General features: G+C 40.7%; 1 protein-coding gene across 1 annotated transcript in view; it reads left to right on the forward strand.

Moving 5' to 3' along the window:
• The first annotated feature begins 1,765 nt into the window (after window positions 1-1,765).
• Window positions 1,766-15,795, forward strand: part of LOC108799594 (aminopeptidase N-like) — a 35,934-nt gene continuing 21,904 nt past the window's right edge. The window contains exons 1-9 of the mRNA XM_018571484.1: window positions 1,766-2,523; window positions 3,248-3,390; window positions 4,227-4,351; window positions 5,307-5,436; window positions 7,588-7,742; window positions 8,745-8,858; window positions 9,931-10,074; window positions 12,491-12,556; window positions 14,382-14,447. Coding sequence (XP_018426986.1) covers window positions 1,904-2,523; window positions 3,248-3,390; window positions 4,227-4,351; window positions 5,307-5,436; window positions 7,588-7,742; window positions 8,745-8,858; window positions 9,931-10,074; window positions 12,491-12,556; window positions 14,382-14,447 — 1,563 coding nt within the window. The 5' untranslated portion in view covers window positions 1,766-1,903. The remainder of the gene's footprint in view (window positions 2,524-3,247; window positions 3,391-4,226; window positions 4,352-5,306; window positions 5,437-7,587; window positions 7,743-8,744; window positions 8,859-9,930; window positions 10,075-12,490; window positions 12,557-14,381; window positions 14,448-15,795) is intronic.

A 15,795-nucleotide genomic window follows, 5' to 3' on the forward strand; every position in this document is an offset into this window, starting at 1 on the left:
TCTTGGACTTATTTACTATTTCTAACCAACTTTGTCCTGTTGAATTCATATTACCTGTCCCTAAATCAGGAAGTAGCTGTTCAGGATCCCAACCCCCCTAAGCAGTTTTACTATACAGATCTGTGCCAGCCGGATTCCAGGTGTGAGCTGACTGTGTGTAAATGTCTGATATCATTATATATTCAGAAAAAAATGGCTATTTCTTCCCTCTCTAGATTTCTTATGCCTTCAGTATCATTCATTGTAACATTTTAAGTGCAAAGTGAAACAAAACTAAATGCTTTAAGTGTGCCACCTAGTGGTGATTTGGAGTTTTACACTGTATTCTACTTTTACCATCAGATTTTTCTATAGCATTGACAATTTACACAGCACTTTACATACTCTACATTCACATTAGTCCTTGCCCTCAAGAAGCTTACAATCTAATGTCCCTAAATCACATGCACACAGAGCCAATTTAGACAGGAGCCAATTAACTTCCCATCATGTCTGTGGAGTGTGGGAGGAATCCACCTAACCAAGCACAGGGAGAGCATGCCCACCCCATACAGGTAGTGTCCTGGCTGGTATTCAAACTGAGGACCCCAGTGCTGCTAGGCAGATGTGCTAAACACTAAGGCATATTTGCTTAATTCTTAAGTGTAGTAACGTATAGCAACACATTAGAATCCATCTTTATTTCCCATCTGCTCTGGTCTGGCTTCAGCAACATATTTTCTATTTGCTTACTAAGTGGTTCCTTTAGTTAAGATTTAGCACCCAAGTATAAGATTTGTTTTCTTTGAATACTGCCATTAGCCACAGTATTGATATTTATACATCTTGATCACCTTTCCTGTGTAATCACTCAATGTACAACACATAAAAGTTTGTAACAGGAAACTAAATGTACAATATATTTTTGATTGTAAAATAACAATACAAATCCATAAATAAAGTCCATTTTGTTATAAATAAAATATTTGTGTTTATTTCTTTTAAATATGTTTCTTCAAAAACCACCGTTGCGTATCCACTTCAATCACTGTGCAGTCCTCCACCAGAGCTCATACAGAAAACTCATCAGAGGGATATGATCTTTTTGTCTAAAAACACTTTCCACAATGTATTTCTTCCTCTATGTATTATTCCACTACATGCAATGCAATACACAATAATACTCTGATCGTTTAATACAGCCTTTTGTTTATTTTTTGAAATCCAGTAATAAATAAAATCACATTTGAATGTGCTGAACTGCATTGGTTGGCCAGCTCAGAATTTTTATACTACCACAGAACCATGACCCATTGGCAACACCCATCATCCTTTGCTCCTCTGCTTATACAGGATTTTCTTAAAAGAACGCCTAGCTCCAACTCCACAGTGGGAAACACTATCATGGAAGCAGCTTTTGATTTGTAAATTAGGAAAACCATGTGCTATGTGAAATGGAAGGGTGTTAGAATTTATTAAAAAATATAAATATTAGACACAAAAAAAAACGGATTTGGTCTGCTCAGTAAAGGAACCAACACCCACAGATACTTTATTGAGTTCCAGAAAGATATGTGCATAAAAATTATATTTAATAAACTATAAAAATGCAGAGCTTTAATTTCTTAATTTGACAATAGACATAGAGTATTTTATTTATGTATTTATATGTAAACTTGCCTTTTTTTTTCTCTGTTAGGTAAACTTTTCACATCAGCTTTATACTAACAGATTGATCAATGGGTAGAAAAAGCTGAAAATACAGAAAGACAATAAAGTTGACCCACTTTCAACCTTTGCTCCAACAAGTTAACGTTTCACCAGGTAACTGTACTGCAGTACAAATTCTTGGATTTGCCTTGTGGGAGTATATAAAGGGACGATATCTCCAATCCCTGTTCCTGTAGCATCTCCACTCGACACCATGGGAAAGGGCTTTTATGTAAGCAAGCTCATAGCCTTTGTTGCCATCTTTTTTGTCATAGCTGCAGTGGCTACAATCATTGCACTATCGGTAGTTTATGCTAATGAAAAGTCAAATAATAATAAAGAAGAAAATGGGGGATCTTCAACCACCGCCACCACCACCACCACCACCACTGTCTCCACCACCACCACCACCACATCGAATCCTACCACACCTGTATCAAATGAACCTTGGGACAAGTACCGGCTTCCAAAGACTCTGATACCTGATCACTATGATGTTGATCTCAGACCTGTCTTGGAAAAGGACACTCGTGGACTTTATGTCTTTCATGGAAAAAGTGTTGCACACTTCAGAAGTGTAACTCCCACCAATCTTGTTATTATCCACAGCAACAGACTTAATTATACTAATATTGTGCTCAAGGATAATGCAGATCGAGACATCACCATAAATAGCAACTTCATAGTGCAGAGGACCACATACCTGGTGCTGCAACTTGCTCAGAGTCTGCAAAGTGGTAACACATACAAGCTTCACACAGAATATATTGGAGAACTGGCAGATGACCTGGCAGGATTTTACCGCAGTGAATATGTGGAAGATAATACAACCAAGTAAGTAGTTATATAGAGTGTAATATGATTGCTGTGAAAAAGAAAGCAATGAAGCTTTCCATAAAACAGCAAAATTTGATAAGTGTAACTATAACTATGAACCTACATGTTTTACCGTAGATAATGTTGTAAGTTTGGTGATTAGTCTGCCTACTACTCTCACAAGTATTACTGTTACCTGATAAATCCTGGATTATTCCATGTGGACCCCATATATATAGATCTAGGCTAAGCATGCTTTTGGTTTTAGAGAAATGAATTATGTTGCAGAAATATCCTTTAGGCAGAGATGTGCAATCTGCACGTCACATCTTGCACCAAAGTCCTACTCAATTTTTGGAATTTTTAGATCATTAAAGATGACGGGGGGAATTTATCAAAACTGGAGCAGACAAAATCTGGAGCAGATTTGCACTGCAACCAATCAGCTTCTCTATCTAATTTTCAAATCTTACCTGAGCAAACTGGAGAGATTCTGATTGGTTGCCATGGGCAACTACTCCAGATTCTGTCTGCTCCAGTTTTGATAGATTTCCGCCGTATTTTAGACTGACTGTGTCTCAGAGACTCACAGATACTTGTGTTTCCAACATAGACGTAGGTTGAGCACTCCTAACCTAGATCATTCTCTGTGATTGTATTTGAATTTGACTGAATTTGAATTATATTTGAGAAATAGTAGTACAACATATGTTTTTCAAGCTAATGTCTTTTTTGTTAACAGGATTATTGCCACCACCCAAATGCAAGCACCCGATGCAAGGAAGGCATTCCCATGCTTTGATGAGCCAGCAATGAAAGCAACTTTCAGCATCACCCTCAGATACAAGCCCGGCTATGTGGCACTCTCTAATATGAATCATAATAGTGAGTCACAAAGTATTTTACTATTCTATGCACTAGCATGGAAATATACAATAGACATTAACACATGGTAGCTTTACTAAGCTGCATGCAAAGAAGGGAGTGTGCTGTGTACAATGGAGCACTTGCTGGTTGAAGTTGTGCACTACATTACAGCTTCTGTCATCCTTCAGCCCATTCTACTCACACTTGTTCAGGAATGTCCATAGAAATACCTCCAATACAGGTAGCTACAGGAACCCATGATGTAGGCATAGTTGGTGTGTGACTCTAAACCAGCAAATAGATTGGCAGAGGGTCATTTTACAGACCCCTCATCCCTAATTAAAAAGTGCAGAGATTAGTAGAGATGTTATATTATATTTCATTTATGTTTGTTTAGCTTATTGAAAGATGCAGCAATTTAGCAGACAATGTGTACTTCCACTAGCTATATTGAAACAATAACAGAAAAATCATTTTTGTAAGCATGTTGGTAAGATTGGATATGCAACAATCACAAGTGACTCAGGCAGCCTTAGAATGACTGGTTACTGTTGTGAAATAAGATAAGGTTTTTGATCCCAAGTGTAGGTTTTTGGACTTTATGTTTGATCACTGTCCTACAGCCACAGTAGGTGTAATGACACTTGAAGACTTCGATAGTCAAGTAGGTTGCATATGTAACTATGAGATTTCCCTATACCCTAAAGAAAGTACTCAGAATTATGACAAGAAAAATGATTGTGATTTATTTGTTTCATTTAGTTGGTAGACTAAAATTTCCACTAATAAAATGATTTATTCCAATCTCTTAACATTAGTGTCAACAGTCTTCTTATCAATTTTTTGTCTTCTAGGTATTACCACTGAAACGTGGGGAGGACAGTCATGGGAGGTCAAAGTGTTCGATAGAACTCCAAAGATGTCCACCTACCTTGTGGCCTTCATAGTCTCAGAGTTCACAGCAATTGGTGATGACAGGGTGAGTGTTCTTCACTTGTGGCAGCTATGAACAACACGTTTCACATCTGACACTTAATATTCTGGAAACTAGAGAAATCCTGAATGCAAATTATTAAACACATTTACATACTAAGACAGTACTAGGGCAGAACAGTGATGCTGATGAAATTGAGTTTTCCATTGTTGACCTCTCATTCTCAAAATGCTAATTATCTGTCTGTCCTGCAGAGTAAATGAACCAAAGTTAATGGCCTTATTGATATGTTTGTTTGTTCTGGGTCACTGTCTCAAACAACCGCTGATGAAGTTTTTCTTTATTTACATAACACAGAGAGAATTCCTCTACTAACTCATTCAGCTGTGTATGTGAATATGGATTAACTGCAGGATCAGTGGCGGACCTAATAACCAAAAGGGCCCTGGTGCAAGATTTTATCTTGGGCCCCCCTCCAAAGACGGGGGGGGGCACGGGAGCGGATCACACTGGCCCAAGTGTGATCCGCAGTAGCTAATGTTGCAGTAGCATGCTGGACTTACCTGAGACCCTGCAGAGCACACCATAGATCCTGCATAGCCCACCTGAGACTCTCTATGGTGGGCTCTGCATGGTCAACCGCACCGGTTGCACCGGCGGTAGTTCCGCCACTGTGCAGGATAGTAAATTGTAGGCTATTGACAGCATAGTAACAAAATGGCTCAACATGTACTGGTTGCAAGTGGCAAATATGATATACATTCTTATGCAATAATTTCCTGAGTTATACACGTTACCCGACTAATAAGTATTTTTGTAGCTGTAATTTGTATACATATATAGTTTAGAATAATTTTCTTAACAGCCCTTAGACAACTCCTAAATGTCTCTTGTGATTTTGCACCTAATTTCACAGTCTGAATTTGTGGATATACAATGGCATATGAACAATACCAGTCTTCCATGGTTGTACATGATATTTACATTTATTATTTTGTAGGTAAAAATTTGGGGACGTAAAAAAGCTATTGTAGATGAGAAACAAGGGGACTATGCACTGAATGTCACAAAGCCAATTCTGGATTTTTTTGAGAAATATTATGGGGTTCCTTACCCTCTGCCAAAATCAGGTGAGTAATGACCTACTTGTGTAATTCCTTCTGTTCTGGATTGAGTGTTAAATATTCTATGTATCTATCTCACACAATAGGACACAAACTATAACCTGCAATCATTTCATGCACTACAATGTCTCCTTCACATGAGGATTTGCTGCTCTTGCTCCAATACAGTATCAGACAAAGAATATACTCAGAAATATAAACAGACACACTGGCCATAGGCAGCCGAGTGACTAACCGACCCGTAGCGAAGTGAGCTGAACTCTGTTCGGCTATTCAGTTCAGGCTGGTACGGCTGATTCCAGCTGTATAGCCGCTGAAATCAGCCGTACATCGGGTGGCTTCGGCTGGCTTCGGGTCGGCCGAACATGCTCAGCATGTTCGGCCGACCCGAAGTGCAGAAGGAGTTCGACTCAGCAGTGAGTGAATAGCCGAATGTGCCGAGTAGCATTCGGCTCGGCTGTTCTGCTCCGTACCTCTGTGGTACCGAGCAGGATGGAAAAACAGTTTAAAAAAGTATTAAAAAATAAAATAGAAAACGATTGGGCGGAGCTAGCAGTGGCAGCTAGCTCCGCCCAAATGTTTTCTATTGGCCGGTCGGTTCTGCTGCCGTCAGAATAATAAAAAAAAAAAAATCACCATAGGAATGCATAGCTAGATCCTATTGGCTATTTCACTTTGCAATAGCCAATAGCAAACTAGCTATTGCACCCGCCCTCTGCTGCTTTCAATCACTAGAGGGGACCTGATGGAGAACTTCAGGTCCCCTCTGCTGATTGACAGCAGCAGTGGGCAGGTGCAATAGCTAGTTTGCTATTGCAAATTGAAATAGCCAATAGGATCTAGTTTTGCATTCCTATGGTGATTTTTTTTTTATTCTGACGGCAGCCAACGGCTCCAATGTCAGAAGAAGAAAAAAAACAGAGCAGGGAAAGGTTTACTCTGCTCGATCGAGCAGGTTAAACCTTTCTGAGAGAAAGTGTTTCTCTCCCGGGCGGCCGAGAGCCGCTATCTAATAGCGGGAGACTTCCGGAGCGCCCGGTAGAGTTGGGCTGTCTGGAGATCAGTGTCCCTGGTTACCTGGTAACCAGGGACACTGATCCGTCTGTGTAAGTGGCTGGGGCCAGCCGTGGCTTCGGCTTTCACCTCAGCTCAGATCAATGGAGATCAGTGTCCCTGGTTAGCACGTAACATCACGGCTAGCTCCACCCAGCTGTCAGAAGCAGGCTGCCGCTCGGCCGACTTTGGGAGCTGTACGGGCTATAGTAAATAGCCCATACAGCAGCCCTTCGGTTCTACTGAACCGAAGGCGTCCTGGGGCCGAAGCTAGCTAAAGGATCAGCCGAAGCTACGGATAGATCCTTCGGCAGCTTAGTGAATAGACCCCCTAATAACAAAGGAAAATCTTATAAAACTCACATTTCATAAATTCATAATATTAGGATTGCATAAACAAGGAACCATTCTAAAAAAAAAAACATATAGGAGATATCCAAACTGAGTGCTCTGGTGCACACCAACATTGCTAAACTTGGTCTGGGCTTCTAAGCTTAAAAGTGATTATATTCTTTGATTATGCATTGAAGGAGAACTATGAGATGAGTGCTTTTCACTCACCTCATAGTTCTAGCCGACCTGTGACAATGAGACTGTCACAGGTCGGCTCAGTAGATCGGGAGGTGAGCAAACACATACCGGGTTCGCTCACCTCTCGATCCTGTCACGGCTCTCTGCCCTGACAGGGGGAGGGGCTGGATTCCCCTCTCCCCGCTCCGATCTGCCAGTGCTGACTGGCGGAACGGACGGGGGAGGGGGCAGGGGCGGGTACTGCTGGCTCTGCCTCTAGATAGGCAGAGCCAGCTGTCACTCACGCAGCTGGGCAGATCCCAACGTCTAAGTCGGGATCCGCTCCGGCTGCGGCGTTTCAGTATACCGTGAGCTGTAGCTCGCGGTATAGTGAGCTTAGGGTAACGGGAGGATGCTAGTTTGTGTCCTCCCGTTACCCTAAGGAGAACTATGGGGAAAAACACTGACCCCATAGTTCTACTTTAAGACAAGTAAGTCAGCAGATGATCACACCTTTAGGACAAGTCTGTCTCAGTCTGCATCAAAAAACTGTGCAAAGACATCTCCAGTTTAACATTCTCTTCTGTCCTGCAGACCAGGTAGCTTTGCCTGATTTCAGTGCTGGAGCCATGGAGAACTGGGGGCTGGTGACATACAGAGAAACCGCTCTTCTTTGGCACCCATTGGAGTCTTCCATCGGCAACAAGGAGAGAGTTGTCTCAGTTATTGCTCACGAACTTGCTCATCAGGTGCTTCCTTTATCTATTCCTTAAATAAATACCAAGACGTTATTACTATGTAATCAATTAGAATTCAATATAAGAAGAATTTTCATAACTTCAAGTAGTAGATCTATGCCAAATATAGCCAATCAGGATCTGAGTCTCGAGATCTAAAGTTGGAATGGCTACTAACATAAAAAATACAGGATCTGTCTTATCCAATCCAATGAAAATATTTAATGTCTGTGTCCACCTTGCATCAGGATCACTGGTAGTCACTGAGAGGTTTGCTATGTCTGCCCCCCGCCCCACTTGCACAATACCCAGAGATACCATTATATGCATAGCTTTCACCAAATCTTTTCTTGTTGCACTTTGTGGCATCCAATAAACTTTACTTCCTCCACGCAATGGGGGTAAAGCTGCTGCTTAAGTAAATCAACCCCAACGTGCACAGAAAGCATAATTTCATATAGCTTAAGTTTTTCCCTCAGGATATTGTGGCTGTATTCAGTCCAATCATACAACCCTGTGCAAAGGAAATTCCTATTTTTTAAACTTTTGGCTAAGTATTAAAAAAATTAAAATACACTACAGGTTCACTTTCCCGTCACTTTATTTCCCTTCCCCGGCAACACTTTTCCTTAGTTCCCCCACTGTTCTTTCAGCTTCATGTAAGAGCAGAAAAAGCCCCCCTGTGTAAGCTACAAGTCATTTAAGAGGTAATTTACACAGAGCCATAGATTCTCCCCATGTGACAGCGCTGGTGCTTGGTGCCTGGCCATGGAGTGTGTCATATGCTACTCCTAGGTCTTTTCTTTATTAAGTACATTGGAGTGGAGAGAGAGAGAGAGAGAGAGAGAGAGAGAGAGAGAGAGGGGAAGATCAGTATGTGCTACTGGGGAGGGGAGATTAAAGCTCTGACCCTCATAGGAAAAGTGCATCTTAGCTTTAAGGTTATGCTTATAGTGGCATGAAAAATACACTTTGCTATCATTTGCTAATGTTAGTATTCTGTCTCCGTTTTAGTGGTTTGGGAACCTTGTGACAATACGATGGTGGAATGACCTTTGGCTGAATGAAGGTTTTGCCTCTTATGTGGAATATCTGGGAGCGGATATTGCAGAACCCACTTGGAATTTAGTATGTGGGACATTTTATTCTTATTTTCTCAATGTGTTCTTATAACTGATTTAGTGGTAGGTATGAAGAGAAAGGTCAGTTTTGCTAGGAAAACCTAAGAAATCTAAGGTATGAACACAGATAATACAATCCTAGTAACTACTCATGGGCCAAATACTACTTTTCTGGATAATTTCCTCATTACGGCAATAAAATATGATTATTTTTTGTCTGTGCTTTATTCCCACACTGGTCAGATTTTTTGTTCTTCATTCAATACTAATGAAATTGCAATAGGGACTAACCTAATAAAAAAGCAGCTTGTTTGTGCAGAAATCTATCTTTACTTACAAGTAATAACATACATGCAATCTTTTTCATTGTTTTCTTATATAAGATATATTTCATATGATATATTACAGTATAATAAGACGAAAAAGTCAAATCGGGACCGATTTACCTATGAAGTCCAAAGCAAGCAATTTTCCCAAACATGACTGGCTGTTATGTACAGCAAATACATTTTTTTAATCTCCTCTAATTGGAGAGAGTAATAAAATATCGAGTCTGGCTTCTATCCTCGACTTGTTGTAGTACATATTAGGATATATGTACAGTATTTCATTATACTATATGAGTAGTCAGTGTGTAGTCAGCATGGTACATTCTAAACATTGACGTTTTCACTATACAAAATTTATGAAGAAATAACTGTGCACTTCACTAGTGAAAATTATGTTTTGTCTGTGTTCTGGTCACGGAATCGGAAAGCACCGAAGAAATCATTATGACTTTTGGTGAAGTGAACTTACGTTTGCTTCAAATATCTAGTCAAGTGCAGGATAAAGTATTCACCAACTAAGTAAAAAATGTCTCACCTAGTAAATCTGTTGTCCATTCTAAGTGGATGCTATGAGATGGAATTTTCAATCCTGCTAATACTTTTCTATTGCAGAAACATGATGCAATAATGGGAATATTCATGTTCTTACCAATAGAATAAGTGTGTTATTAAATCATTGGTATAATATTTCTTTTGCATGCATTTATTTCTTTATGTCACTTTATCTGTGTTGTCATCCATCTCTTACAGATAGACCTGTCAGTACTGTATGATGTACATAGAGTGATGGCAGTCGATGCCTTGGTCTCTTCCCATCCTCTTACATCAGATGAAGCTGAAGTGAATTCCCCATCAGAAATAAGTGGGCTATTTGATTCCATTGCCTATAGCAAGGTGAGTGTTGTAGCCTCTGCCACCCCACAATGCCCAGTGCTGTACAACAGCCAGGTGTATCATACTCTAATGATCTGTGAATAATATTAAGGAACATTAGAAATTGCCTTGACTATTTTTAGTGCTCTCAGCACAGGGTAACAGAATGGGTACAGCTGTGCCTGTGTGCGATCATGCAACAGTATAGAGCTCGTTTATAAAACTAGTGATCAAGAAGCATCTGCAACACCCTTATATGTACACCTATCCCAATTAGTTCCTTGCATAATGTGAAAATCCAGGAAAATGTTAACTGTACAAATGATTGTTTTACCATTCAAATGGCTTGTGATTTTGCTAAGCAACTTTTTTGTTCACATACTTCTGCCACACTGCATAGCCAGGCAGGTGACCACCCTATTTCTTGATTCAGCTTTGCAGCTTCTTGTGTCACCTTTCTGCACCCAGTCTTCTCATTGGCCATTAAACCAGCATCATCACCTCTGTGCAATGACCCAAGAAGCTCTAAAGGCGACATAAAACATAAAACAAAGGTGTTTAAATAACAAAAATGACTGGACAGAATTAAAGGAGAACTATGGGGTAAGTGTTTTTCCCCATAGTTATCCTAAGGGTCATGGGAGGACATAAACTAGCGTCCTCCCGTGGCCCAAAGCTCAGTATATCGCGAGCTACAGCTTGCGGTATACTGAGACCGCCGCAGCTGGGACGGATCCTGACATTACTGTCGAGATCCACCCAGCTGCGTGATTGACAGCTGGCTCTGCCTATCTAGAGGCAGAGCCAGCTGTACCCGCCCCCTCCCCCTCCCAATCTGCCAGTCAGCGCTGGAGGATCGGAGCGGGGAGGGGGGAGGAATACCTGCAGCGAGCCGACAGTCATGGCTCTCTGCAGGGACATGATCGAGAAGTGAGCGAGTTACTGTATGTGTACGCTCACTTCCCGATCAATTGAGCCGACGTGTGACAGTTTCATTGTCACACATCGGCTCGAACTATGAGGTTGAGTGAAAATCACTCACCTCATAGTTCTCCTTTAAGGAAACCTTTGAAAAGTAGAATGGGTAACATATATCTATATGAGATTGTAAGTAACTGTTTGCTGAGAGTTTGAATCTGTGTGGTGCAGAGGAATGTTAATAATGGATACAGCACAATCATTATTTTGCATAATTCCATCAGTAGTGTAGCTTGGCAGATGATGAAGCGTTCAGTGGATATCAACTCACCAGAATCAGGAGCAGGCATCCCAGCTGAGGGTCAAGTTGGTAACATGTGATGTGGCCACATGACATAAGGAGGAGATTTGCTCTGAAACATTCGATAAGCATGACACAGGGAAAAATCATGGGGTGGCCATATTGTCCCAGGTTGCTAAGAACTCTAAACAACCTGTGCCACTCTGTCTGGCATCTTGCCCATCTTACTGACATCACCGGTTGCCAAGAGCTGAGTGGGCTTTCCTTCTCCTGAACTCTTGGAAACCAGTGATGTCAGTGAACTGGGCGGGACACAAGACAGACTGCAGAGCCACGTCCTCCGTCATCCCCACAACTGTCCCACGGAACGACAAGTGTTCCCTATTAGCACAGCCTAACCCCCCTCTGGAACGGCATTGCCTCAGGTAGCGAAAACCATAGGGACAGCCCTACCAGAGATATACTGTATATATATTTTTTTGGCGTTGATAAAACGTTTTAAGATGGACTGAGGTGGGGGCGAGACGCTGAGGTCACTAGAGGGTTCCACCTGTAGTGACACTATGAGCCATGGTGACAATAGAAGTGACAGAATCACTGTCACTTTAAGTGCTTCCACAAAGCCTATAGTAATCGTTACCCAGATCAGAAGAGAGATTTAGTGCTTGATAAATTAAGAGTGTTGGCTACAGAGCAAACATGTAAAAATTGTGTCACACTGACAAGGGGAAAGGATTGCAACAGATGAAAAGTTAATTGCCTTGACTTCTAATTTAAAGGTTACTGCAGTCCAGGTCATATTCTAGCTCGTTGTATTTGTCAGTGAACACAAATCTCTTCACCATAATTCCCTGTTTAACCAGCTACCAAGGCATCAAGATAATGTTAAACCCCTACCATGAATTCCCCCTAATGCAGAATAATAAAGAAAGATGGAAGTTCATCTCCAATTAAGGGACCCCCTTGATAATAGCCTTATGGGAAAGGGTGGAGACAAAAATGACTGTACAATAATTTTACTACTGCAGTCCCCAGTACAAGGTGATTGATCTCAACATTTGCCACATAATATCAAAATATATGTTTTGGATGGAACTAGGCTTTAATAAAATAAACATGAGATTAAAGATATCAGCAGCTACAATAAGAATAATAACAATTTTGTTTCATGTTTTCTACTACCACTCATATACACGTTTTATAATCTGTTTTGTGCAGGGTGCATCAGTTATTAGGATGTTGTCCTCATTTCTCACTGAAGAACTTTTTGTTCAAGGACTGGCTGTAAGTATCTCCTGACTATATAGTGTTTTATAGCATTGAAAATGTGTGCTTTCCTAAGGTAAAGATTGAAAGACATTGTCCAGTCCGCTTTTCATGAATGGATACATCATGATTTCTCATCTGCATTTATTTTTATTCATGAATATTATTTTTATGATACAGCCATAGCATAGCCATAGAAAGGCAATTATTAAAATGGGCTGTGAAGTGTCTACCCATCATCAAACAAACTGATTCAGTATTAGACTCAACTGTGACCCTGATCCTTTTCTGTTCTTCAGCAGATTGGAAAACCTTAAATCACACAAGTCACTTTTGAGATTTCCACCCACTTCTGTTCCCATTGACACACCAGGGGGTCTAAGAAAATCTCTAAAGGGAAGGGAAATACCACCTGGTTATTGACACTAGTATGCCCAATGGGACATTTCCCCTCTGCACATGTTCATCAAAGTTTCTGTCCTTATGACAACTGCTAAAAGAATGGAAAATGAGCGTGGATCATTTCAACGGGGCACACAGAGGTCAATGCAAACCTAAAAGAGGTTTGACCCTTTCCCAGTCTTAAACTTGAAACGATTTTGTATAGAATTTCACTTTCAAGTGTATTTAAACCCAACACCAAAAATTTAATATATTGCAGCCTACCAATCCATACTTTTCTTTTTTAGGCATTTTACCATTATTTTTCACCAGCCAGTAACATTTCCTGTCTTAGGGTGGCTCCACTGTATGGGGGAGCAACTGAGCCACCCTTGGACAGCAGCATTGTCAACCTCTGAAGAGGGTGGTGGTAGATGCACGAGCAGAATTTTTTACTTTTGGTATATCATTCTAATCATTGTAAACACCCCTGTCTGCATTAAATGGTTTGTCTCAACCCTCTAACTGTCACCTGTGCTGGACAGCTTGGTTTGTTAAAGGAAGTTGAAACATACAGTAACAGACGTAATGAGGGGAATAATGAGGTGGAAGGTAAAGGAAAAAAGCTTTAAAAAAAAGGAAAACTAATGCAGCCACCATATCTAAGGATTGGTAAGCGCAATATAATAAATTATGCTGTCTACAAAGACTATATGAAGGGAGGCAAAGTGATCTAAAATCAAGTGTTTATTACAGTATAGGGTTTTCTTTAAATAGTTTTGGAAAGAGTAGGGAACCCCTGTCAGGCTTGAATTGGTGTCCGTGCTGTGGAGATTCAGCCACTTGTCACTGGGCCAGCAATAGAGGTGATATCTTTTAATGTAGACCCCTGCTTTTGCGCCAACTGTCTAAGAAGAGAATTACCCTTCCTTTGGATACATTTCTACTCATTTCCTGTTATGTCTATGATGGAGGAAATTAAGAAACATTTCCCAAAAGAGGCAAAGACAGCAGAAAAAAACCTTACTGGAGTTTCAACTGTTCCTTACTCTAATAACCACTATAAATATAAATTAATATGCACTGTATAATATGCAACATGTAGCTATGGATAAAATATCTGCCCCAACATAATCATAATCATGATCATAAAACATAAAAGACCTGTTCATACCGTTGGACTGCCATAATGCACACATTACCACAACACTTGGTAACATGTTATTCTGAATGGCACCCCAAAGCCCCTTCTTAGTGCATGCGTGATTTTTGGCCCGTTGTAGTGCATTGGGCCTTAGAATGGACTATCTTAACGCAACACACATTAATACGCCAATCAAAGCGCATTCATGTATGATGTAATGCAGACCAGGCTGGTTTGAATGGGCCCCTAACAGTTTTCAAAGTCTTTTTATATCATTCATACATATACAAATACCATTGTTTGATTTTTTTTTTCTAGACCTACCTGAAAGCTTTTGAATATGACAGTACGGTATACACTGACCTATGGACTCATCTACAAGCGGTAATATAACATATTTGAATATCGTGCTTATAAGAACTGAAGAATTGATTGTGTATATTATACATGTAACAAATAAATTGTACCAGTAGAAGGTTTTTTCAGGTGTACCAGTAGATCAGTGGTTCTCAACCTTTCTAGGGCCGGTACCCCTTGGTAACATTTGCCAAGTTGTGGTGACCCCCAACGGTAAAATTTAGGGATGACGCGGCTGCTGCAGCGACATCTGGTGGCGTGGCGGGAGAACTGACACTGCTGCCCTAGGAGAGGGCTGAGGAGGACTCTCACCTTATTATTGTTTATTTTTTATAATTTTCTTATTTTTTAATAATTTGTTTCTTATTCCTTTTTAATCGCTTTTTTATTTTTTAAATTATTTTATTTCTATTTCTTTAATAATTTTTTAATCTATTTTTTTCCACCTAACTTCATTGCTATCACACAGAGGTAACAAGCCCCTGTGTAATAGCAATTGGAGGTGACAGGTTCTCTTTATTGACCCTGTTACCTCCAATACAGGAGTCCTAGCACAGCACTGTGCTGGAACTTCTGTGACAGGTGAGAGGGGAAGACTGCTATCCCCTCTCACTGTGCACACGGAGCGGCAGGGTTTCTTTTAACCCTGTCGGAAAAAAAAGAGCAGAGAAAGCGCTTCTCTCCTGGGGGGCCGGAAGCCGCTAGGCGACTCCTGGCAAATCGTCATTCGACCCCCGAGGGGGTCCCGACCCCCAGGTGGAGAACCACTGCAGTAGATGGACTTTACAGCTAACATCCTCTTCCCTTATATATTTAATAATACATAACAAATACACATCAGTGCAAGGTCATCCTTACAAACTATAAAGATGATTACAATCTAGGAAAAAAAAGCTTACTCTACAGGAATGTAAAAATTGACAGAGCCACATTGTCACGGGCAAACCTGTCTTAAAGCGTTTGTAAGCTCAGACATACTGTTATAAAGATAGAGCAAATCACTGCAATTAAGTATCGTAGCAAAAACTTTAAAATAATGTCAGAACTACCTTTTTTAAATTATTGCTCTGCAGGTTATGTGACCACTTTTTCTCTGCACCCTACATGGCCCTGGTCAGTGGGTGGGACTAAAATGCAGTGACATCAGCAAAATACATCCTCCTTCCTGGGCTGAGTAGAGTAGAGCTGTCAATCACACCGGGTCCAACCCCCTAGGCACTGTTGCCTGTGATGTGGGCAGCTGGGAGGATGACGCTTCAGAGTAGGCCATGAGTAGTAGGCTTGCTTGTTATAGGACTGAGAGCATGTGCACTGTGGTGGCAACGATACAAGGGCTGTAGGAGCCTGCATAGCATTACTACCAAGAACAAAGTAG

The sequence above is a fragment of the Nanorana parkeri genome, unplaced genomic scaffold (assembly GCF_000935625.1).
Source record: "Nanorana parkeri isolate BGI_ZX_2015 unplaced genomic scaffold, ASM93562v1 scaffold42, whole genome shotgun sequence".
NCBI classification, from domain to species: Eukaryota; Metazoa; Chordata; class Amphibia; order Anura; family Dicroglossidae; genus Nanorana; species Nanorana parkeri.